Source organism: Crocuta crocuta, unplaced genomic scaffold (genome assembly GCF_008692635.1).
Source record: "Crocuta crocuta isolate KB4526 unplaced genomic scaffold, BGI_CrCroc_1.0 scaffold556, whole genome shotgun sequence".
Lineage (NCBI taxonomy): Eukaryota > Metazoa > Chordata > Mammalia > Carnivora > Hyaenidae > Crocuta > Crocuta crocuta.
Genome location: NW_027527436.1, coordinates 4,686,744 through 4,713,328, shown reverse-complemented (window position 1 = coordinate 4,713,328; position 26,585 = coordinate 4,686,744). Strand labels below are relative to the sequence as shown.

At 40.5% G+C, this 26,585-nt stretch overlaps 1 protein-coding gene across 2 annotated transcripts in view; it reads right to left on the bottom strand.

Moving 5' to 3' along the window:
- Positions 1 to 9,434: 9,434 nt before the first annotated feature.
- The window catches only part of TGFB2 (transforming growth factor beta 2), an 82,448-nt gene continuing 65,297 nt past the window's right edge, over positions 9,435 to 26,585 (bottom strand). For both annotated transcript variants that reach the window (XM_077759513.1, XM_077759520.1), the window contains 5 exons: positions 16,995 to 17,127; positions 16,761 to 16,871; positions 15,042 to 15,219; positions 13,701 to 13,854; positions 9,435 to 10,371 (listed from right to left, as the gene is read on the bottom strand). In XM_077759513.1, coding sequence (XP_077615639.1) covers positions 10,213 to 10,371; positions 13,701 to 13,854; positions 15,042 to 15,219; positions 16,761 to 16,871; positions 16,995 to 17,127 — 735 coding nt within the window. In that variant the 3' untranslated portion in view covers positions 9,435 to 10,212. The remainder of the gene's footprint in view (positions 10,372 to 13,700; positions 13,855 to 15,041; positions 15,220 to 16,760; positions 16,872 to 16,994; positions 17,128 to 26,585) is intronic.

The window sequence follows — 26,585 nt, the reverse complement described above, 5'->3', positions numbered from 1 at the left end:
GATAAAGATGGCAATACAGCTCCCTTTCCTTAGCTGTCAAGTACAGATCCCAAAACAAATTTCTTTAAAGACGTTGAGGAAAATACCATAAACACAAACCCAAAAACTAAAACATTAAAGCCTACTTTTCCAGACTTCTGAGCACATGGGCAATGATATCACATTGCAAATGAAGTTGTGATTGGAACCTTTAAAATAGTCACAAATTAATGCAAAATTTGCTTCAAGAGACCCTCTGGTTGAAATAAATTTTGGAAATATTTTCCCATTTGCTACTATGCAACCAGAGGGTCATTTCAGAGACACGTTGCAATTATTCACACTATTTAATAACTCTTCACCATCTTGGGGCACCTGGGTGGCTCTGTTGGTTAAGTATCTGACGTCAGCTCAGGTCATAATCTCATGGTTTTTGATTTCGAGCCCTGCTTCGGTCTCTGTGCTGACAGATCAGAGCCTGGAGCCTGCTTTAGATTCTGTGTCTCCCTCTCTCTCTGTTCCTCCCCAACTCGTGCTCTGTCTCTCTGTCTCTCTCTCAAGATTAAATAAACATTTAAAAAAAGTAAGTAAATAAAATTATAATTCTTCACTGTCTCATGAAACACTTTGTAACTAACCAATGGCGAGGAAGTTTTTTCTGGATCAGAGTTTCTCAATGACAGCAATATTGACATTTTTTTGGCCATATAATTCTTTACTGAAGGAAGCTATCCTGTACATCGTAGGATGTTTAGTTGCATCCTTGACCTTTAACCACCAGATGCCAGTAGCACTTCCTGAATTGTAGCAACGCAAAGTGCCTAGATCTTGTCAAATATCCCAGAGGCAAGGGAGCAAAAGTGCTCCTGGCTCAGAGTCCGCGGTTTAGATGGAACAAGTCACCCATGGGATATAAATCAGTATAGACACACTTGTAAGCTTCACCGATGATTTTGTAGATGTGGCATGCCTGGCAACGAAACTAATAATAATGATAATTTGGCTCATTGTTTCTTTCACTGTAAGCTGTGGGCTCTTGGGGGGCAGAACCAGTTACTGTTGATTCTCAAGGATTATGTGTAGTGGAATGAACATCAGAAGCCCTATTTGCCGGTCCTCCATCTGCAGAGAAAACAGAGTTCCAGTCTTCCTTCATTACGAAAAGCAGTTTACCAATTGTCTTGCGTGAATTTGCAGAGTTGGGTTATCTCATACAGGGGTGTATATTCCAGCCTTATCTCTGATTGGCAAATGAAAGGCTTTGCCCATTGACAGGCATTTTGGGAAGTAGAGGCTCTTCTTTCTCCCGTACCTATCAAGTAAAGCCAAAGTGGCTGCCAATTCTGCCTCTATCAGGGATGGAAACCACGTCTCAGTGCTGGCCACATGGAAGGTGCAGTGTGAAGGCAGATTCTAGCACCTTTCAGGTTTTCACCAAGTGAAATCCCTGCTCAAGCAGAATGTACTGAGGGCGGAGTTTACTGATTTAGCCTGTTTTGTTCACTTTTGTGAGCCTAAAACCTAAACAAAATCTGGCACACAGGATAAGCTCAGTAACTATTTGTTGAGTGAATGATCATTCCTACTCACTGGTACAATCATAGAAAAACACAGGAAGGGCAACCTATGAACCAGAAAAAAAAAATTAATGCTTTTGTTTCATTGAGGACATACTGAGAACCTTCCCAGACAGTGCCTCAGTAGTAGAGTTGGGACTATAACTCTGTTCTAGAACTTTCCTCAATTTAACAAACACTTATTAGATTTCCATGAGCTAAATTGTGCACTAGGTGCTTTTAGTCACATCATTTATGGAAGCATCAGGTTGGCTTTTAAAGACTCCTAGTCAGAGACAAGAGCACCGTGGGATTCCTGCTTTGAATCTGCCACTTGAAGTGAAGTCCTGTTGACCAATTTGTTCTGTATGTCTCACTATGCTTGTTTGGTTGCTTTCTTATCACATACAGACATCAAACCCTTTGGCTAAATGTGAACTGGCTGCAAAGGTGCTCACTGTCTCTCACCTCCCGTGCCCTCCACACACACTTCCCTCCCGGTCCCTTTCCCTGTGTCCCCTCCTTTCTTTCACTTCCACTGTGCCCTGAAGTGTCCGTGGATCTCACTATTCCAGATCCCTGATGAAGACGAAATAAACCAGAGGCGATCCCAGCACCTCTAAGTTAGAATTGGTTCTTGTGCTACACCACTGGCAAAACTGAAATACACACACACACACACACACACACACACACTTCAGGAAAATCCCACAGGAATAATTCCTCACTGTTGACTATCAGAGGCTGTAACAAGTAGGCATATTGAGGGGATGGCCAGACCCCCGCTGGGGCTCCATGATGCCTACCACAGCAGCTTCCATGGACTCCACCTCTGTAGGGCTCTGAACGCAGCCAGTGGTTTCTCAGAACACCAGGATGTGAGCAGGGGAAGATGCCCACATGCACGTGGCAACGTGAAAGTTGATATTTCGCAAAATGAACCGCCACCACGTGATTTAAAGGTCTCAGTTTTCCGTACTGTTTAATTTTGTTTCAAATGAAGAAATTAGTGTTACGCCCATATTTGAGGACAAGCCAAAGTGCATGACTTCATATCGCCTTCAGAGAGGTGTTGGATTACATAACTTCTTAGCTTGTTTGCTCCCAACATCCTGAGATTCGGAAGTTTCTATATGATTCAGAATGGAGATGTGGGCCCGAGGAGACGGTTTCCATCTCTGGGGCTGGCCAGACCTTCATGATGTCACCTGAACAACACATCTGCGTTCTCTCAGTCGGGTTGGCATCTGGAGGAGAGAAAAATCCTACTTTGGGGGAAAAGCCCGAGAGATTATATTGGGTCTTTTTCTTTACCACTAATTTCTTGCCTTGCTCTTTAATTATGTCTGCTCTCTCGGGCTGACTGGTTCCCTAGTTTTGATCACACAGTACAGAGCCTCCCTCAGTACATTCTGTTCCTTTCACTAGGTCTCTGCCCAATTACAGGAACACACTCAGCTCTTCTCCAAACAGCCATTACTTGCTGAAATCAAGAAACCAACTCAAAGTATTTCAGGGAAATAAAGACACAATCAGGAAAAAAACCTGAAGCAATTCTTTCATTTAAAAGAAAGTCATTAAAAGGTATTCTTTTTATACTTTCAGGAAATAGCTTTAATAAGTTATTCATACCTATGGATATAAGTGTCAAATATGTATATTAACAATTTCTCCAATCTCATAAGATCTTGTTTGATGTTTCAAAAGAGATAGAAAAATAGCATTTCCTTTATTATCTCTGAGCTGGAATATTATAAAACCAGGATCTTATTTTCCTTTGTTATCAGCACATAAAATGTGGTTGAGAGACAAGGAGAGGGCAGACAATAAGGCAACTGATTGAAAGCACATATTTAGCAGATTAACAATAAAGAGATGAAACTCTGTTTTAGCTAGAATTACAAGATAAATAGTCTTTGATAGAAACGAAAGTATGTGTCAGCTTAAAGCCCAGAGGCAGGTTTGCAGTGAAGCTCTTATTTTTTTTTGTTTAAATATTTTTATTTATTTCTAGGAGAGAGAGAGAGAGAGACAGCGTGAGCAGGGGAGGGTCAGAGAGAGGGAGATACAGACTCTGAAATAGGCTCCAGGCTCTGAGCTGGCAGTCAGCACAGAGCCCGACGCGGGGCCCGAACCCACGAACCGCGAGATCATGACCTAAGCGAAAGTCGGACGCTTAACCGACTAAGCCACCCAGGCGCCCGCAGTGAAGCTCTTAAAATTTACAGTATCCTGACTTTTCATTTCTGTGGGCCCTTTCTGAATTAAATTTTGTATTTGTAATTTAGATTCCTTTAAAAAAAAAAAAAAGGACAAAAAACACAACTCCTCCCTTATGTAAGTTTCCAGAATCAAAAGCCTGGATGCACCCATCTAAGGCCTATAAGCCAAGGAGGCTCCACACACCTTATTTACAGATAGAAAGGCAATGTTTTCTCAAGACCAGTAACTCAAATGAGCACAATGGGTGTTTGGACTTTTCACCTCTTAGACAGAGTAGAAAAAATTGTCACAGGCATATCGATGAAGATTTCTATGGACAGAAAACATTTCATACAATAGTCCAGCCACTCTAGAATTAGGTTATACTGTCCCACTTAGTAGCTTTGCTGGTATTTAACCATCAGTTTTATCAAGAATTTTGTCAGTGGGGCTTGTTTAGCATTCGTATTTTCATTACCACATTAGTCAACCAGTGCCAGCTGCTGGGTTGAACCCTAAAGAATTGCCAATATGCAACAAATCATGACCTACAAAGCTAGTTTCATAGGGTTTAGCTTAATAGTGTTCTACCATATGTTCATTACAAAAGCAAAAGCTGGTAATATAGCTTATGAGAGTGGTTTAGCCTTTGTTTCTAAAGAGAGCAGCTTCCAAATTCTACGCTAGAGCTGTCTAATAGAAATAGAACTTCCAGTTCCTGGTTCTGCATGTAAAGAGCTTGGAAGTGGTCACTTCACCTTAACGACTGGTACACAGCTGAACAGTCTGAAAAATCAGTAAGTCCCTTTGGATGTGTAAGAGAGGAGAAAGCTGCTATCTCCGGAACTGGAGAAACAGACAGGCAAATTCAGCCCATCACTGCTTACAAGACTGCAGACTCACAGGGCATCTGGTGGTTCATTTGGTTAAGTGTCTGACTTCAACCCAGGTCATGATCTTGAGGTTCACCGGTTCAAGGCCCGTGGTGGGCTCTGTGCTGACATTTCAGAGCCTGGAGCCTGCTTTGGATTCTGTGTCTCCCTCTCTACCTCTGTCCCTCCCCTGTTCATGTGCTCTTTCTCTCTCAAAAATAAAACATTAAAAAAAAAAAAAAAAAAAAAGACCAGCGACTCACAAGCAGGAACCAGTGTAGGAAACAATTCCAGGGTAGGAAAAACTGAACCATAATGGATGAATTGCAGAAGACTCAGTGCAAACAACTCTGAGAGATAAAAACTCTGGAGGGACTCAGTCACGGGGGGACCCCACAATTTTGTTAAGATTTACCTCCAGGAGCTCTACCAGATTCCCACAGTAAACACTGGAGAACAATTCCGTAGTACATCCAGCAGGAAGAGCAGAAAAGTAGCCATTCTGAAATATACCCAAGCCCTCGGTCTTGAAATGGCTCACCCTTGGGCACAACTAATTAACCAAAGGCTAACTAGCCAGAGTATCAGAGCCTAACTGACCTAGAAAAGGGAAGTACCAACGTCAGCCCACTCTAGCCATCCTGTGCCACCTAATGGTGGTGGAGAAAAAACTGAACAACTCTTGTGAAGTTCAGAGTCCAGAGGCAGAGGCTCTATAAAAGACTGACGTCTCAGCAATAGACTCAGAATGCTTCCCCTGCAGCCTCAACACTAAGCTAGTAAGACCCATTTATAGCAGTTTATTTTCCCCAATGTCATGGGTAGCTAGCAAGAAAAAATTACAAGGCATACTAAAAGGCAAAAACGCAATTTGAAGAGCCAGAGCAAGCATCAGAATGAGACATGGCAAGGAGGTTGCAATTATCAGACTGGGAATTTAAAACAATTTTGATTAACGTGTTAAGGGCTGTAACGGATAAAGTAGACAGACAGCATGAAAGAACAGACAGATGGATAGATGGACAATGTAAGTGAAAAGATGGTAATCCTAAAAAAGAACAAAAAGGAATGCTAGAGACACCGAACACAGGGTACAATCATGAGCCACGTATGCAAAAGTTTACAGTAATTGTGTTAAAAAAGAAACGGGTGAAATTAATTTCAATAATATACTTTATTTAATCCCACATATCCAAAATAGTATTATTTAGACATGTAATCAATATCAAAAGTTAGTGAAACATTTTACATTCTTTTTGTACTACCTTCGAAATGTGATGTGTCTATTACACTTTGTTATATCTCTGTTCAGATTAGACATAGTTCAACTGCTCAAAAACTACATATGCCTAGTCAGTGTACTGAAATTCTAGACCCTTCTCTTACAAACTGGGGGATCTCGGACATATGATTTAACCATTCTGCATTTGCTCACTTCCCTGTAAAATGGAGTTTTATATATATATATATATATATATATAGCTATCCTACATCATAAGGTAATATGTGAGGTTAAATAGGTTAACAGAGAACAGTACCCGGTAGATCCTCAGCAAACTGCTGTTATAGTATCATCTTAGGAAATGGATCATTCAATCAGCCATTTTGTCTCTTTCACTTTGAAATTGAGTTGGTAGACATAAGCAAAGACTCACATGAACTTTCCCCCTACTATTTTTTAACAATTTCTGGTCAGACACGTAACCAAAAATTTAACAAACAGAATTACAGGATAGTCTCAGAAACAAGTAAGATGGCTTGATTTACTTATGAGATGAAAGTCTAGAGGGCTTCCACATTCACTCTCAAGATGGGGGAGTATGAGCCCAGGTTACAGTCTGGATATATAAAGCTCATTACAGTGGAATTGCTAAGAAGCCAAAAATGGAACAACTTGAGAAATATTATTAAGGCTACCATTTCCTGATCAGCAACTACAGGCCGAACACCAAGGGGGATTCTTTACATGTGTAGATTCACTTGACAACAAGGAAACAAAAACAAACTTGCAAAACCCTGTAAAGCAGGGAGTCTCATCCTCATTTTAAAAATAAAGAAAACAAGGCTCAGAGTGGCTGACAAGCTTGCCAAAGTTGATATGGCCATTAGGTGATTCTCTTCTTTACCCCCATACCCTCCTTTTTCTTACTGACCACGTAAAGGTGATGTGGGCTGGGGTGATAAGATAGGCCTGGTACTGGCCACTCTGCGGGGAAGCATGAAATAATTGTGCTAAAGTGAAACACTTCCTTTATCTAGGAGTTGAGTATAAAGATGAAACACAGGTGATCATAGAAAAGGGACTCTCTCCTATTCTGCCTAAACACTTGCACTGATGGTTTGTTTCCATGTGAGGTTTAGACAATGGGCACAAACTGGTGTTTTTCATTAGATCAAGCAAGACAACCAGATTGAGCCACAACTACTTTTCTGCTGGTTCCATGTATTAAGAGACTGGCAACGCACTTGCGAAGTCTGGTCTTGTAGGAAACAGCCAAAGCACTTTGCGGGAATAGGGGTTTTTTGGTGCAGTGGTCCCGGCGAAACAGAAGAGTGGCTGCTCCCAACACCCATCGGAAAGAGCACGTGGCTCTTGTTCTATCTGGCTGGCTCAGCGACCATCCAAGTTATGGGGCTACAGGGGATTCTGTCTAGACTGGGTCTTTTGGCCCTGGGGTTGGCAGAACACGGAACCAGAAAGCCACGGCATCGTTCAAACATCTCTCTCTATTTTTTTCTGGTAGACAGTCAAGCTGGATGGAAACTAAATCTCCAACAATTACCAAATAGCAATAACCAAGAGAATGAAAAGGCTGCACCGGGCTTTCTTTAGTCCTTGGTAGATACGTCCTGGCTCACGGGCTAGAAAACATGACATTTCTGAAGTGAATATCCTTGAGAATAAGAGCACAGTCTTAAAGATGCATGACTTTTCCAGCTTGAGATGATTCTCATCGCAGGAGAGGTGTCCTCTAGTCCCAATGATAACACCATGATAGGAAAAACACATCAACATATAATTGAAATAATTTATTTACCACTAGAGCACCACAAAACAGACATACATCATGTTAAAATACAGCGTTATCAGTCATCAAAATACAAAACAGCTAATCTTATAGTCCATTTCTTTTTAAACCATGCCAACCATAAAATTGTACTGCTGCTTAACATATAAAANTGGGAAAAGAAAACCTTACAGAACCCCCAAACTTTAAAAAAAAAAAAAGATTCAAGAGATCTTAAAATAGAGCATTTAAAATATTATCAGTGCATTCATGAGGAAAGACAAAATAATACAAAACAAAACGTCATTCTATCTGAGAGGAATATACCTGCAGAAATAAAAGTGATTTACATAGAATTCATCGAAAACGGAAGGAAAAAAAAAATCAAACCCACTCATTTCTGGGATTGGGTTACACCCGACACAGGCCTGTTTACTCGGAGGGCGTCCCTCCCCCCTCACTCTTCCAGTTTTCAAACTTGCGAATCCAATTTGTCATTTCATTAACGGCCAGGAAATGTCAAACATCTGGAAGTACAGGCTATTAGACAACTTCACTTGGATTCGCACCTCGCCATCCTGCCCTTTAGGCGACGCTGCAAATATTCCATTGTTTTACCTATTAATTTTTATCTTGCAGCTAAATAAGGGACAATTGGCAAAATGACATCTCCTACAAACCCTGGCGGAAGGATCCCTTCCCTGCAACGATGTGGCAAATCATTCATTTATTAAAGCAAGGTAAATTCTAGCCTCAGATCTAGAGAACTCTCATTCAGAGGAAAAAAAGAACTTTTTGATCATGGGAGGATTTGACTTATCTCTTTACAACCTTCAAAGAACACACATGGAAACCTTATCTTCCGTGAAAGAAACTGAGTGACTTAGGCTGACCAGGGCATTTTTTTCTCCCTTAAAAAAGAAATCAAGGAAAATGTAAATCTTTCCATTTCCCCCCCTGAACACAAAAACCTGATGAAAGGAAAGATGTTTCCTATGAACTGTCTGATCTCTACTTGTTAACAATAGAATTCTGTGAGCACATCCATTAAACCAAGTTGGAGAAGCCTTTCTTAACTCAGCCACAAAGATGCTGAGTTTCAGTAAGATCCTGAGGCCCGTGCTAAAACTAAAATATTTCAGCTGAATCATCTATACATCTATAATATTCCCCAATTTTCCTAAAATAGAAGATTGTTAACATCTGAATTGATTAGTAAGGATGCTGAGAAAACGGAGGCAGACTCCTGAACTTGAATCTGTCCTTTTTATAAAAGAAAATCTACAGGACAGGTGGACTCAGGTAGCTTATGTCATAATAATGGACAATGCACAAAGCACAGTGGAGGAAACACTATCAAACACGTATTTGTAGTGCAAGTCAAACTATAGGGGCTTTACTCGAAAGTACTGGCCAGCTAAAGGAAACACACAGTTCTGAGCGATCATTAAAAATAGAGCCCCAATTTAAGTCCAATCTAAATCATAGTTGACATTATTACAGAACGTTAAAAATATGGTAAAAATTTACACATTGCATGTGAAATAGTTAATGTTTTGATTTAATAGTTTGCAAAAAGAGATCTGCAGATGTGTTTCCAATTATACTGGCTTCTATACCCATCTATTATAATAATATAGGTACGGTTACATATATCTGAAATGAAGGAAAAACCAATAGCATAGCTATACGGCAATACTTTCAGGTCTGAAGTTTGACCAGTATGTATCAAAAACATTTCAACATTTCGCTAGTTTAACTAAACTGACAAAGAACCATTTACAATGAAAAAGAAAAAAAATCTTCCAGACTTATGCTGACTGAAAGTTTCCTTTATTAACAGGCTTTTCAGTTTTGAACCTTACAAGAAGCTTCCTTAGCAGTTGGTACATAGCACGTGTTTTCAGGGTCTTTATCTTAATGCAGGCTTGCTTGGTCATATAATATCTCGCTTGGGTTTTCATCCCGTTAATATGACCCCTTTTTTTTTTTTCTGGCTCATTTGAGTTCAAGTTTCTTAAGCCATCCATGAGTTTCTGGCAAAGTATTTGGTCTCCACTTTATACACCTGTTTTATTTTCCATGGGCAATGAAATGTTCATTATATAGTAACACACAATAAATAACTCACTGTTAACTCTAAAGGTAAGAATGGGAAGGGTCCCTATTGCATAGCAATACAGAAAATCAAGTGAGGCATGGGGTAGGAACGGTATGCACAGCAACTCCACTTAATGGGATTTTCCTGTTTGTTTGTTTTTTTTCCTTTCACATAATGAACACTAACAAATTCTTCCAGTGTTTATTTTTTTCTTAAAAGAAAAAGGTTTTGCTTCTTGTCTCTCTCACTTACAGAGTAGATGAAATGTAGAATAAAGCCTTCAATTTTTTGTTTTGTTTTGTTTCAGATGCCAGTTTTAACAAACAGAACACAAACTTTCAAAGTGTTTGAACTAGTACCGCTTTTTTCAAATTTTTTTTAACACTGTTGAAGCAAGGCTCTCTCACGTTTTCTCGTTAACAAACATGGTCATTGTTCTCGTCGTCCGCACCATCTCCACCTGTGAGTAGCATCTTGCCACATTCCCAAGAACCTTAGCTGCATTTGCAAGACTTTACAATCATGTTTGAAAGCTGTTCGATCTTGGGTGTTTTGCCGATGTAGTAGAGAATGGTGAGGGGTTCTAAATCCTGGGACACACAGCAAGGTGATGCGGATGCTTCTGGATTTATGGTGTTATATAAGCTCAGAACCTGAAAAGACACAGAAGAAAGAGGCCATAGGAAAAGACCGAAAAAAAAGAGGAGGGGAAGGGGCAATTGCTTTAAAAAGAACCACTCCGTAGTGTAGTGTTATCAGCCCGAGTACTCGGTAGACAATTTAAATTGTTTTGGGTTTACAATTTCCTTCTCTTAACCCCCAACTATGGTCAACTTGACATGTGTTCCTAGTAATCACTGAATTCATCCTTCTACAGAACCCTTTCCTCATACATCATAAACGGGTGATTTTTGTAAAAGCTCAAATTGCACAAAATTGTTCATTCAACAGATTTTACAGTTTCCCCAATAATCCTCTACTTCGATCGCTACCTTGCAGCACACGCTTGCCTGGCCCTTGAAAAAGGTGGTCCTCGGAGTATTTGCTCTTCTGTCTACGCTTCTTTGTAACCTAGTGTTTATTTCCAGTTCCCACCTAGATTAGAGTTCCTGTGCAGTCAGAGACTCTATGGACTTTCTTTTGACCTGATGGCCCTGGTAAGTCTTCTCCGGATGAAACGAAGACTCCTGCGGTCGGTGAAGAAGTGAATATGTGGCGATGTAGAAGAATCACACGTTTCAGTAAAACTACCACCAAAGCTTTAATCTACCCTTAGGCATAAAAAAAGACACCTGTCTGCAATGTGAACCCTCTCTGTGCTATGTCTTCTCAGGCCAATTGACGATCACCTACATTTTCATTTAAAAGAAAAAAAGATGAAAGTCTTTTCATTTACTATTGCTTCATAAATACGATCGAGAGTTAAGCAACTAAGTGTTAATTAAGAATGGTATTAAAAGCAATCTATAGTTTTACTTATTCACTTTCTTGCATTTTGCTTCAAACAACAATAGTAATAGTAATCCACCCCCCGTTTAGATTTCACGTGGTAAACTGCAGTGCCTAAGTTGGACGGCAGATAGCCAGTCCTAAGAGGGAATGAAGAGAAGGTTCTATAGGTAGTTCTGTGCCCTTCACTCCATTTTATATCAAAGGGGTATGCGACTTTTACGAATGGAAGTCTTTCGGATCTACAGTGATGATAAAGAGACATTTCCAAGGATGCCATTAATGTGTTAGGCAAACAGCAAGTGACCTTTTCCTCGAGATTCACTGCCATTTTTTCAGCCTAAGACAGAAGATCTGTTCAGTGCAGCAACACTGACTACTTTATTAAGCTACCTCTGGCTCCTTGGGTAACTGTCCAAACCACATATTTGTGACCATGACAGTTATTCTTCCTCTCTCCTTGAAAAACAAGCACGGTCTCAGCCTTCACACACTCCCTCTGTGTATCAGGGAGGGGAATTATGTTTCTACTTGGCAATTGGGCCTTGCCCACATTACAGCTACTGTTGCCACAGCCCAGTTGAAGCAGCCTGGCCAGAGAGCTCAGACAAAGGGACAGACATGAGCAAGCTTTCCTCACATGGCCAAGCACATGGTCAGCCTGGAGTGCCAAAATCTACAGGGGAGTTGGGAAAGCAGCTGAAGGAAGGAGAGTCCTATTTGTCAATTTAAAGTCGAGCATATGTAGGCATTTATAAATAAACAGACTTCATGTTCTGCTAACACATGATTTTTCACATGCATTAAAGAGAAATTTTATAATGCAGATTGTCTACAGTAATTGATAACCCCAAAACTCTTGTATTCAGCTGAATGCATTATGTGATCCTTCTGGCAGCAGATTCATTTTCCTACCCTGCAGTGAAGGCAATTTTTCCTATGCCTCTTTAATAAGGAGATTTACAGAAGCATAACCCCAATGTGTAGCCACATTTCAGGAATTAAACTCAGTAAGACAGAGCGAACGGAGGCCTGCTTATAAAGCCAGGAAGCCTGCCTTCCAAATGCCTTCCAAGTTTTTGGTTTGTCACCAACTGTTTGATCCCGGGCAAGTAATCTACACGATTTAGACCCTGATTTCTTTAGAAAAATGAGATGCAAGATAACTTTCCATCTCTAAGACCCTACATTATGAGGTACCAGGAAAAAGCACTTGGACAAGCATCGTTATTACATAGTAAATAACTCTTTGCTGATCTGGACTACTAACCCATGACGTATAATCCAGGACTTGCCCTCCAAATTAGCTTTCTATCCTCACTAAAGTAAACTGACAGAATATTGAGATTCTTGTTCACTTTGGGTTATAAAGACTTGGAGATCCTAATTTTCAAATTGTTTTCACTTATTTCATCGTTTTGCTCTTTGCATCTATTCTTGAGTTTGGCGTTGTTATTTTAAAGATCATTTTTAACATAACGTTTCTTGTTACTGATAAGAAATTGGGGCTTAGAGAAGTTAAATGAGTTTTTTTTAATCTTTATTTTTTAAAATATAATTTACTGTCAATTAGCTAACATACGGTGTATACAGTGAGCTCTTGGCTTCAGGAGTAGGTTCCCATGAGTCATCACTTACATACAACACCCAGTGCTCATCCCAACAAGTGCCCTCCTCAATGCCCATCACCCATTTTCCCATCCCCTTGTCCCCATCCACCCTCAGTTTGTTCTCTGTGTTTAAGAGTCTCTTATGGTTTGCCTCCCTCTCTGTTTGTAACTATTTTTTCCCTTCCCTTCTTCATGGTCTTCTGTCAAGTTTCTCAATTTCCACGTATGAGTGAAAATATATGGTATCTGTCTTCCTCTGATTGACTTGTTTCACTTAGCATAATACCCTCCAGTTCCATCCATGTTGCTGCAAATGGCCAGATTTTATGCTTTCTCATTGTCAAGTTTTATTCCATTGCATACATATATTCCCCATCTTCTTTATCCATTCATCAGCTGATGGACATTTGGGCTCTGTCCATAATTTGGCTATAAAAAAGACTTTTTAATTGCCAAACGCTGGTGAGTTACCATGCCAAACCATCAGCTGAGGTCCTCAAATTTTTCCTTACTATGACAGTCCCTGATGCAGGGTGGTAACAGGTCCTTTTTTAGGTGTGGACCTGAATCCCTTCACATCCTAGCTGTGTATGTGACACTAAGTGATATACTGAATTCTTTACAGCTGCCAATCACTTACAGGTGTTGAGAATATAAGATAAAAAGAAAGCAATTAAACAACACTGTCTTCTGGTTGCCTATAATTTTATCGGGAAGGTAAAACCTACTCTTCGAACTGATCGTTGTTACTTCTGATTTCACCTACAGCCAACATTCTTCCCCATCACTCAAAAGGATTTCTCCAGCACCCATTCATGTGTGTTGATGAATGGGCACCACACTCGTTAGAATTCACTGGACATACTCTCAGCAGGTACACATTAGCAACCCAAGAATAGAAGAGACACAAGCCAAATACTTACCCTACTGTGCTGAGTGTCTGAACTCCACAAATACGGGCATGCTCCCGCACAGAAATTGGCATTGTACCCTTTAGGTTCGTGAATCCATTTCCACCCAAGATCCCTCTTGAAATCAATATAAAGTGGACGTAGGCAGCAATTATCCTGCACATTTCTGTTAGAAGAAAGAGCAGTGGAGATTTTAAAGCTGATTTCTCCTACCCCTCATTCCAAGCCAGAAAAAATGACTCATTCACTCATTCAAACAGCATCCAATGAGCAAATTTCACGGGCCAGGTTTGAATGATTTTATAGTAATTCAAAAGATTTTCATGATGGAGTGTTATGGTGACTTGCTGGACTACTTTCTCTTATGAATTCTATACCCTGAGCCTTTTGGCCATGACCTTGAACATCAAACCTTTCCTTTGAATGACTATATATAAGCAGAGAGGTGGCAGAAGAGATCAGTTTTGCCAACCAGCCTCGACTGCCCTTTCAAATATAAAATGAATGAAGTACAACAGCTGTTTTCAAAGAACCATCTAAGACATTTTCCTCTGAGAATCAGGAAATCCTTTATTTCATCTCCTGTTCCTTGATCCAGGAATGAAACAGAGATCAAGAAACGTGGAGCCTTGCTCACTGCAACCACCATCTCTGGCGAGCAAAAGCCATTTTACTCATGAACTCTTAGAGCACCTTTTCAGTGAGAACCCCTCACTGCCCCCCAGCTCTCAGGAAAAAACAAACAAACAAAAACCAAAACCAAAAAAACTTCCTCCTATGAGGCTTGATAAGAAACCACAGGGGAACGCTCACACTCTCCCCACCATGAACTCTTCAAGGAATGAGAAGTAAATTTGAGTTGCTCTCACTCCCTCATATTCTGTAGCTAACAACACAATGAATAGCATTCTGCCTCTATTTCTCTCATCTCTGTTACAGTGAAAAAAGGTATGATCATGGGCACTCTAGAATGGGGGGTAAGGGCTTTCCAGTATAGACAGTGAGTCTTTTCAAGTAAGGACCCATCACCATACCCCTCAAATAAACTTATATTTGCTCTGGGGAGCAAGAAGCTCAATTCCTCTTTCAGCCCCACAGTGCTTCAGAGGGATTTGGGATACAACTTCAGGGGTTAATTTTCTGACCTCACCTTTCATTGCAAGGGACTGATGAATACAACACAGAAAAACTGCTGTAGCCTCTGGGAAGCATGACCTTAGGAGATACGATGGCTGTACCACACCGTACCCAGGCTTAAGCAATGAGTACAGTTTAGGTCAATGCATAAGAAAAAACAAAGGCGGTACAAGGTTAACAGACATAATCGCTTCATCTTATTTTTATCTCCTTTACCTAAAACAATAGGCTGCATCCAAAGCACGCTTCTTCCGCCGGTTGGACTGTTGTGACTCAAGTCTGTAGGAGGGTAACAACATTAGCAGAAGATGTGGGGTCTTGCCACTGTTTTTTTTCCTAGTGGACTTTATTGTTTTCTGATCACCACTGGTATATGTGGAGGTGCCATCAATACCTTGAAAAAATGCATTTGGGTAACAAACATTTAGCTTTACCTTCATCAAATATAACCAGTCATTTTTCTTCCCTTTGTATATCGTCACAAACAGCAGTGACGACCACAACGGCATCATCACCTGGCTACCGTCATTCCCCACGGAAACAGATATGGCACAGTAAGACAATTTCAGGTGACAAGAAACGCTTCTAGTTACACCTCTTGTCAAGGGGTAATTGTCTTATTGTGCCATTACTATTCAGTGTCCAAGGCGGGGCTTGTTGGTTATGAAGGTCACTGCAGAAGAAGCCTTTGACCATAGTCCAAGGGCAACCAAGGTCATTTATTTTAGTCAACCCTCAGTTGAGGCTACGTTCAGCCCCTCAGTGACTGAACACACAGCAAAAGAACATGCCGTGTCACCCACAGTCCCGTCTCTGCCTAAGGCTACTAAACTCAGAAGACTTTCCTAATGAATATAACCCGAGACTCACACTAAATTGCAATGAGTTAGGTTCAAGTGAAACAGAAGTCACCCTTACCTAATGCTATTCTGGGAAGCTGTGAAGAAAGGGCTTTTTCACTCATTTTATGGCATCCTCTACACTTTCCTGATGCCATCTGAGATTTAGAAATGCGAGCTCCCCGAAGCATGCTCAGGAGACTGCCAGTTTAAGCATTTAATCTCCACACTCTAGAGAATCATGGCTAGGTTGGAGACTGAAATAAATCTCTAGACTTCTGGGTGTATTTTTCCATGAGTAAGGGCCACTGTAGCCTTCCACAAGTGGATGAGGGTCCCGGGTGGTGGTGGTTAGGAAGGGAACCCAGCTCCCAGATGTGGTGGTGTGGAATCAGTGCGGCACTAGCCCTCAGCGGACTTCCCTCTTAGCTCTCATCTCCAAACTGGTTATTTAATAAGGGAAGTGTCTCGAATCCTTAGTTTCTCCTCACTCTCCTTGACCTTTGGCTAATCACTAAGAGGTAAGTGAGAATAGAGAAAAATTAAAGACTTGTGATGTGTTTATAAACAATTATAAAAGTCTGAAAAGGAAGCCATTTGAAATATTGGGCACCAGCTAGGAAAGGTGTAGTGTTCTGATACATGTAAGGTTAGTTAAAAAGGCTGCGGTGTGAAGAAATTATCGTCTGTGAAATACGGGTGTACGCTCCTGACATTGGATTTGGGGCATTATCAATGGATTTCCTTGCATGTATGCTATCTTCTTCTATAATATTACCATACATGGAAAGTTGGTTTGCTTAAGTGAGGACAAAAGGGGTTAACTGACTAATAATTTGGGGAGTTGATGAATCAGTTAGTTACTATTGCCAAGTCATCACTGGGCACTGAGCAATATAAACAGGGAACCAATTCCTTTGTCCCAATCCTTTCTGTCTTTATACATCTCTTTTCAACCATTTCTTTATCTAAACAATTAAAACTCCCAGGGCTCACCAAACAATCCCAATTTCACATGCAAACTAATTTCATCACCCATGAGATGATCGATATAGGCCCTTCCATCCCCCACCTCAAATGACCAAGTTTCAGTTACCTGCAAATCTTGCTTCTAGCTCTTCACTTTTATTTGGAATGATGTAATTATTAGATGGTACAAAGGTGCAGCAGGGACAGTGTAAACTTATTTTAAATCCCAGGTTTCTGTCTGGAAAACATTAAGTCAAGGAGGTCATTTGGATGTGTGACAATACCCTTAAATCAGCAATCAACTTACAAGAACTTAAGGTCACTGAACATCTAGGGATGAACACAGAGGGTGGTTGTAAACCTTTATGGTGGAGCCACTCATGAACGGCGTCAGTCACATCGAAGGAAAGCCATTCGCCTTCTGCCCTGGTCTTCACGACTTTGCTGTCAATGTAGCGCTGGGTTGGAGATGTTAAATCTTTGGATTTGAGAATCTGGAGAAGGAAAGGAGAGAGAAAGGAAAAGGCTCAGTTGGCATATGGACAGCATGACTAACCCAAAACCATTAACACTATTCCAATTCATTATCTACACTTAGCTCCGCTCTGATATCCCCACGTACTGTCATCTAATAGCATGGCCATGCGCATAAAAACATAATACCAGGCCATTTGCCATGAAAAATAGAGCTACTAAGTCAGCGGTGTGGTATGATCAAGGTGACAGGAGCCATAAAGCCAAGTGTCTAAAAGAAAGTGACAGTAATTATTTGGCTTTGCTGACATAAGCTTTGCAAGATTTCAGCCATAAATTAAGTTATGCTCTTAAGTTAATGGTTTTGTTGTGTTCTACTTCTCCATTTTTTTTTTTTAATTTGGGGAGCTGGGAGGCAGGGAGGGACAGAAGGAGTGGGCCAGTTCAGAGGATCCATTCTCACCCCCTGGAAGGTCCTGAATTATAAATCTCCTTCTAATAAAGAGAAAAAGGTCCTCACCCTGGTTTCTAAATCCACCAGCATTAATATATGTGGCATGCCTCAGCTTTTGAGGTAAATCTCTAGCTGGGATTTTTACGCTCAATGTGAGTTGCTACGATTTATAAAGATATTCCATATTCCACAGACCAAGAATGATTTTGGGCAGGAGCAGTCTGGCAGTGTGTACTGAGAGCCTGAAAGCAAATCAGCCTGAACACTGAGACTTTAGAAGGATTCATTTATTTCAAACATGTAAAGAGCAACTATAGTATGTTCTTGGGTTTCTATAGGAAGTGAACATTTTAGGTGATTTTGAAAAATTTTGTCTGTCTTTAAATGATAGTGTTTTATGGACCAGTCAAACCAAGATCCCAGGTCTTCTACAGCTTTATTAAATCCCTGCCCAAACCCGCATCTTGCCTTTCCTTAGTACCTGGGGGCTTGAGCCTTATTATTCGATACCTGCCTCTCCTGATATTGAGTCTAACTACTCCATGCTCATTTCATACATGTGGGTTTAGTCTCTCCAACAAGTTCATAAGCTTTCCCAGGGCAGTGATCACGTCTTCGATTTGATGCCATTTCAAAGGACAGCACTCAATTTAATTAGTGTCTATTACATGACTGTCTCACTACGCAGAAGACTTATTTACTCCCCTTTAAACCTGGCAAAATAAAAATGCATAATCTTCTTGCCGATTTCAAACTGCACTTTTCTTCCCTGTGTGTACATGATTTGTTTCAGGTACTTTTGCAACAAATGCTTCCTAAAATATTTGGCATTATGGTAGACTTTTTTCTGGATTAAGTACGTTTAGAAAAGGAAGGAGAGTCATACGGTTGGACTCTGGGGGGCCTTCAAGGAATTTTAGACAAAACTTACTCTACAGTCTTGCCCCTGAGGTTCAACAAACCCCCACTAACTGAAGATGATCTAGAGGCAATCACAATTCTACCACGGGCAAGGGATGTTCTTTGTAAATTAAAGGAAGCAAGTAAACATGGCTTGAGGGCTGCGCTTACTGGGCTCTGGGCTTGGCACCCATGATTTCATTTCACTTAATCCTCAAAACATTCCTGTAAAATAGATTAAGAAAACAGAGACCCGGGGAGGTTAAGGAGCTCACGCAGGGCCTCGTGGTGAACATGTATTGAGAGAAGATTGAAAACAATCCCCCTAATTTTCCTGCTTCAGTGCTGGCTTTTGAAGGCCAAAGAGTTATGGGGGGCAGTTTTGAATCATGATTCATGCTTTACCCCTTTCCAGATAACAACAAACATTCAGCGATAGAAGCAGAGATTTTTTTTAAATAAGATTATAACGAATGTGGGTATAAGATGGAAACCTAACGTGCCGAGTGTACACACAGTTAATGCTGTCATAAACCTAACTTTATTTTTTTTTTCTTTTATAGTTTATCATCAAGTTGGTTTCCATACAACACCCAGTGCTCATCCCAGCAAGTGCCCTCAAACCTATAACTTTAAAGATACTGTTTAACAGCAGCCCAATCCGCTGTAAATCAAACCATGTTTTGAAAACACTTCCAAGTGGGCAAATAAGGCACCACGCATCCAGTTCATAATGAATGGTGTGATTAATCTAACCTAGGATGACAAGGATCTAACAATGATTGAGAAGTTTTCAGCATTTGCCTCTGCCTCACTGCTTAAATATTATTAGTAGGAAATCCTGGGGCACCTGGGTGGCTCAGTCAGTTAGGCATCCAGCTTCGGCTCAGGTCATGATCTCATGGTTTGTGGGATCTAGATCTGCATTGGGTTCTCTGCTGTCAATGCGGGGCCTGCTGTCCCCCTCTCTCTCTGCCCCTCCCCCACTTGTGCACATGCTCTCTCTCAAAAATAAGCATTAAAAAAAGATTTTAAAAAATTAGTAGCAAATCCAGAACTCATTTTTCTGATTTTAAATTTCTTCCCCTAGTTGACCTCCTATAATGATGCATTATTTCATAATGCTTTTATATTTGCTTTGCTCCTAATCAGCACAGTGTATGTCTCATCCATCTTCGTGTCCCAAACACTTAGATGCAATGTCTAGAACAAAACATTGCTTTCATTGTTGTTTCAATTACATATTTTATATACACAAAATATATCCAATGTCTTTTTTCTAAGAATAGGCACAGCCTCTCTCTTCCTTGTTTATCTTCCATTCATCATCACAGTGTATATATATACACACGTAATATAGATTATTATATATATAACATATATATGTAATATATATTATATATATATTACATATATGTATATACACTGAAGGCATAGATTTTTTTAATGACTGTATTGACCAAATCAGCAGAGAAAACACATACTGGCAAGTCTATGGAAATCCTTCATCTAGAAAGAAGGGGGAAATCTAGATGATCTTGCTTTAAAAGCAGACCAAAAGGGGGCAAAATGATTCCGAAACTTGTTTTCTTTCTTAAATCTCATTTTCTAGTAAGTGCTTCCTCGGCCACAAAACACCAGCATGTTCTGACAGTGGGCAACTTCATATTCTCACAGGACTGATAGGTCCTCTATGTCTTCTCACCAGTTTAAGAACAAGCCCATTTAAACCACCCAAGAATGACAGCTAGTTAGCTGTACAATTCGGAAACAGAGAGGTGGCTTTGGTCTTGTGGGTTTGCCGCCTCAAACTTTATGGCCAAGGAGGTCTTAAACTGACTTGTTGCAGTGTAACTGTATTCGTTCTTACCGAGTCCCAGTGGAAACAAGAAACAGCTGCTCTCCGTCACTCAGACTATCCCTCATATTCTTGGAGACTATTATTAAGTCCCCCTCAGCATGCCTGCTCTCTCTCTCTCTCTCTAAGCTAAATAAACCCTGTTCCGTTAGCCCATATTTAGAGGGGCGATTTCCCAAACCTTTAATCACCTGGGTCACTAACTAGGATGAATGATACTATATAAAAATACCCCTCCTACAGCTTCATGGTGCTGTTTCAAAAGTGGCTAGAAACCCTTCTAATCATGTCTCAAAGTCTCAAATCTTAACTTGAAAGGTATCTTCTTTCTAAGAATAGGCACAGCCTCCTCTATTCCCTGTTTATCTTCCATTCATCACCCACACAAAATTAAACTGGAAGGGAAGAAAATCAACCCACTGCTATTATCGATTAGTACTTTCTTAAATTCAAGAGTTGATACAGAAACGACTAGGTCAGTCAACTTCCCACTCTATTTCAGCTTTTGCTGTCTGTCTCTCTCCACTCTCCCAACAAGTGTATTGAATGTGAACACTCTTGGGTTTGCAGCTGTTGTTTTTTTTCTAGAGCCAAAGTCGCGTCTAAATTCTTTTATAGATATTGGATCATGACAAAGATAGTTTAGTTGAGTAGTAGAAGCTTTCTTGGCTGTCCTCCTCTTAGCTGGCCAGATTCACTGGTATCTTCCATTTGTTCTATAATATATATTGGCTTGTGTTGGGGTTCATGTGCTGGAAAGCTACTCTCTAGTATGTTCCCAGCACTTGTGATCTTACCCATGGAGTCATATGCTTAGCAAGTATCAATTGTACATGTTTCTAATAAACCTGTTTATGATAGCTGGACTTGATATTATAATTATCCAGGTGAAGTAAATGGTCACGAAATGGTGAAATACAGAACCAAAAGTGAAGCGAGTTGTTGCTTCTGTGAGAACCAAGTTGAATGCTGTGGAAAATCTACACACATACACATTGCTTTAAAAGAGTTTGTTTTTTTTTTAAACAGTTTGGTGGTTCCTCAACAAGGTCAACATAGAATTACCATTTGACTCCGTGATTCCACTCCTAATATATACCTCAAAGAACTGAACGCAGGGAATCAAACAGATACTTGTACCCCAACGTTCATAGTAATGTTACTCACAATAGCTGAAAGGTGAAAACAACCCGTGTTTGTCAATAAATATACAATCTAAATAAAATGTAGTACATACACTTAACAGAACATTATTCAGCCATAAAAATGAATGAAATTCTGACACACATTACAACGTGGATGAATCTTGAAAACATTATGCTAAGGAACGCCTGGGAGGCTCGGTTGGTTAAGCGTCCCACTTTGGATTTTGGCTCAGCTCATGATCTTGTGGTTCAAGAGATTGAGCCCCATGACAGGCTCTGTGCTGAGAGTGTGGAGCCTGCTTGGGATTCTCTCTCTCCCTCATACACACACACTCTCTCTTTCAAAATAAACATAAAAAAAAAAAAACTTAAAAAAAGAAAGCATTATGTGAAGTAAAATAAGCCAGACACAAAAAGACAAACACTACATGATTTCACTTACATCAGGCACCTAGAAGAGACAAATTCATAGAGATAGAAAGTAGAAGAGAAGTTACCAGGAACTGATGGTAGGTAACCAGGGAGTTAATATTTAAGTTTCTGTTTGGGATGATGGAAAATGTCTGGAAATAGCTGTATGACATTGAGAATGTACTTAATGCCACTGAATCAAATACTTAAAAAATGATTGTGAGGTAAATTTTATGTACATTTTACCACCACAAAATTGTTTTCTAATTTTAGATGTCAGAGAGACAGCTATAGAAGAAATGACAAAAGGAATAATCTGATAAAAACCTAGAAGGATCCTGCACTTGCGTCACTCAGCAAATTGTCCTGAAACTTCTTTCTTATTCAAAGAAATCGAAAACTCCAAATAGTAGATGATGCCCAAAGGATGTTTTCGTTGCAAAAAATGCAACATGGGTTGGCAATAGGAAGAGCCAGAGTCAAAGAAAGTCTGTGACCTTTTATTAAGAAAGGGAAAACAACACATATATGGTTGAAGTTAAGATTTTATCCCCCACGGTCACTCACTTCTGTTTCTATTATCTCCCACTTTGACTTTTTTTCAAGTAACAGACTAACAACTGTTTCTGACTGAATTAGAAAAGAGAGCTTCTAATACACTGAAAAAAAGATCTAGCTGTCTCTCACTTAGCTACCACCCACAGTGGTATGAATGTTACCTTCACTACATTATTGATATACACACATTATCTATAATACAGGCAAAATACCCACATACTGCCTTTGGCAAGGCTCTAACTCTTCACTGAATTACAAAACTCCCTACACAAAAGGATCCATTCATTTCCCTCTGCCGCTGGAAAGCAGCCAATCAGGAGTGGATGGAGGGAAAAGTCACTGATGTTACCCAATCATTCGGGGGCCAAAAAAAAAAGAAAGAAATAGAAGACTAGATGCAAAATTACAGCCAGAGGAAATCTTACTCTTAAAGGTATAAGGTTGTAAATCAACTCAGGATTTGGCTTAGACACCGAGGGCGAGGGCGATTCCCGTTGTTTTCACAGGAGAGGCTGCAAGGAGGTATAGAAAGCATTAGGACCTTTATTCTACGTTGCATATGCAAACACCAAGGGACCCACCAGAGAAAGAGGGGGCCCATTCAACCACACTTCTAATGGAAAGGGAAATTTAATGAAGGGCTGTAGAGAAAAACTCGACCCTAGTTAACCAGTTGTTGTTTTTAAATGCCTTTAATGGTTTTATTGTACTTAACATTTAAGTGTATTTAAACATTTGTGGTTGCTTGCACAAAGTGATTAGCAAATGCTGAATTAAGCGTTTCCTCCAGTTTACTCCCGCTGGCCACATTCTCTCAGATCTGCCCGACCTCACATTCTTTAACTTTACTATCTTGAAGATTCAGTGTTAGAAAGCCACTTGGGGCCCATCTGTTCCAACCCATATGATTCATTCTCGAACAGTTTGGTGTCTGTCTGAAGCCTGTTCATGAAAGTGGGCTCGCTACTTCTTGAGAAAGGTCATCTCGCTTCTGGGTAATTTGTATGCTGTCATTTTTCCTTATCTTGGATTTTAAATCTCGGGGCACCCAGGTGGCTCATTTGGTTGAGCGTCTGACTTCGGCTCAGATGATAATCTCGCGTTAGTGAGTTCGAGACCCACGTCGGCACAGAGCCCTCTTTGGATTCTCTGTCACCCTCTCTTTGCCCCTCCCCAGCTTGTGCTCTCTTTCTCTCAAAAATAAATACATATTAAAAAAAATTTTTAATAAAATCTCCATCAAATAGTCTTCCTTAATAATAGCACCACTGCTTCACATTCATACAATCATTTGCATTTATTCAAATATTTGAATACTGTCTGTTTTTTTAGTCTTCAAAAGAACCCTGTGAGGTGGACATCATGGCCTTTATTATCTACGGTCTTCAGCTAATGGAAAGAGGCCGAAGTACTTACTTGGGTTACTGACACCCTGTAGGGTAAGTCTGGACTGACATCTTGCCCTCTTAGTTTCAGCAGAGAGGGCTCCCCCATGTTATATTTTGCTTTCCGGAATAGATGTAAAATTCTCTTCCATGTCAGGCACCACTCATAGGAGGTGGCTTCTCTCCACTGCCTCCTTCAGGACGAGGTCTGAACATGTTTGTCACGCCCCTTTTCAATGTTCCTCTTACAATTACTTCCTCAACACACTCAGATGCAATCTAGCAGAATGTGGAGAACATTGCCGAATGTGCCACATGGGGAAGAGAGGGGCTCTTGCTTTCCTTGTTCTGGTCACTATTTTTAAGGCAGACTATTTACTTTTGGCAGCAACCACACCACACCGTTGAGTCATAGTAAACTTTGTATAAAATAAAACTTTTGTCCTGACACAAACTGTGAGGTCAGATTTTCCACCCCAAATCCTTTCTGGAGTGGCATGGAATAAAGAGAAAGAAACGAAAGAAGGCAAAGAGGGAAGGGAAAGTTGGTTTGCCTAGGCCCATGGTTCTCTAACTTCAGCCTGCATTAGAAACATCTGAAGGGCTTATTACAACACAGAATGCCGGACCCCCACCCCCAGGTTCTGACCTAATAGGAATGTGCATTTCTAACATATTCCTCGGTGATGCCCAGACTGCGGGTTCCCTCTGAGAACCAATGGTAACGTCTATGTTTATGCAGTCCATTCTTGAACCTAAATGCAAATTACACATTCTCTCGGTTATTTTGAACTTCTTATTTGACTCTGGCCTTCTGGGATCTCTCTGAATTTTGTTTGCTACTCAACATATATGCTATTCTTCTTAGCCACACAGGATCAGCAATTGTGTACTTCATCAGGGTGATGAGAACAATGTTAAGTTACCTAGAGCCAGGACCATACCCCGTAGCTGGATCCTTGGGTACTTCTTTCCTGGTTGGCCCTGTTTCTCTGGTCAACACTCTGTGGTTATATTGCATATGGCAGAAAAAAGTAGAACATCACTAGTGAGAAGTGTGAGGCCCAGTTGAGGACAAGAGTCTTGACCATCTTTGCCAACTAACAATTCAGTCCTGTGGTCCCTTAGGTTTTCTTTGAAGAACCCGTAGGGTTTGCCAAGTGCCTTTGGAAATCATTAATGCAGTGAAAAGTTTCATAGGCTTTGTAGTCAGGCAAACATAAACTATCACTTACTGGATCTGTGATTTTCTTATTTATGAAATGGGTTAATAAAATGCCACCTTCTTTAAGAGAATTAAATAACACACAAGCAGAGAAAGCACCTATCACATTGCTGGTATTCAATAAATGGGAATTATAGTGATAGTTATGTCCCTTATTTGGTCAAAATCTTCCAGAGGCTTCTACTGTCTAGTGAGTAAGCTTCAGATTCCATAGTTTAGTATTTAAGACACAACTTGCCACCAATCCGTCATCCTAGATTCACCTCCCATCCCTAGAAACCAAATCTAAACAGTAACCCTAAGACATATATTCCATGTCTCAACTCTGTTTTTAGACCAGTATCCCTAACAGAATGCCTTCCCCACTCCTTCCATTTTTACTTAAAAACAAAAAACCAGCTAAACAATAACAAAAACCTTCCTATTCTCCAGCCTAGCTTTTCAATGAAATGGCTACTTTCACTCTGAGGTCAGTTTTCTTGTGCTAGGCCCCCAGCAATTACTGGGGCACCTAGTAGTCAGCCCTTTGCCCACAGTGGCCTCGAGGGTAATCCTGCATGTGTGTAAGTGTCTGTTTTTTCAACGGGATAGTAAGCTTCTAAAAGATAGAGGGAACCAGGCACTTATTTCCAGCTCCATAATCCTTGCACTCCAGTTTGTTGACACTGAAGGCCTCAAGAATAACATTCACTGGGGCGCCTGGTTAGTTCAGTCGGATTAGAATCTGACTTCGGCTCAGGTTATGATTTCGTGGTTCGTGAGTTCAAGCCTCCTGTCATGCTCTCTGCTGACAGCTCGGAGCTTGGCGCCTGCTTCAGATTCTGTGTTTCTCTCTCTCTGCCCTTCCTCCACTCATGCTCTGTCTCTCCCTCAAAAATAAATAAACATTAAAAATTTTTAAAACATACACATTCACTGATACAATTTTGGAGATTCGACTCTCTGGGTCGAAATCTTGCTAATACCAACATTTATTCCCATGCAAAGAAACACTCGGTGCACTCATGAAAGCGTTTCTTGGCTTTTTCACAGGAGGTATGATGGGTTCTCGGGCATGCCGCCTGCACTGACTGTGGAGAGCCTTTGGCCCACATGACAAAAGCCAAAAGCCAAACCAACCTACATGTTCTAAAATATTTAATACGATCAGTTAATTAGTTTAGTTATTCATTCATTCGTTGAAAAAGTGCTGGGCATCGTATATGTGCCTGAGTCCTCATTTATTCTTTGTTTCAATTTCTTTTAGAGCTGACTCCCTCCAGTTTAGTTCAACAGATACTAAGCACTTGCTGTGAGTAAGGCATCACCTTCTGTCCAGGACAATAAGATGGTCCCTGTTATTAAGAGTCCACACGCTAGTAAGGGAACGCAGACCTCTCGACAACAATTGAAAGTGATGTGTTCACAAGGCAGAATGAGGTCACTGAATCAGGGCACTCTTCCTGGAGTAAGGAGATGGCGATCACCAAGGTAAGTAGGGTAACTGCTAACATCTGAAAGTCCGGCAAGAATACAGGGCACTGCAAGAACACAGTCCCGGCC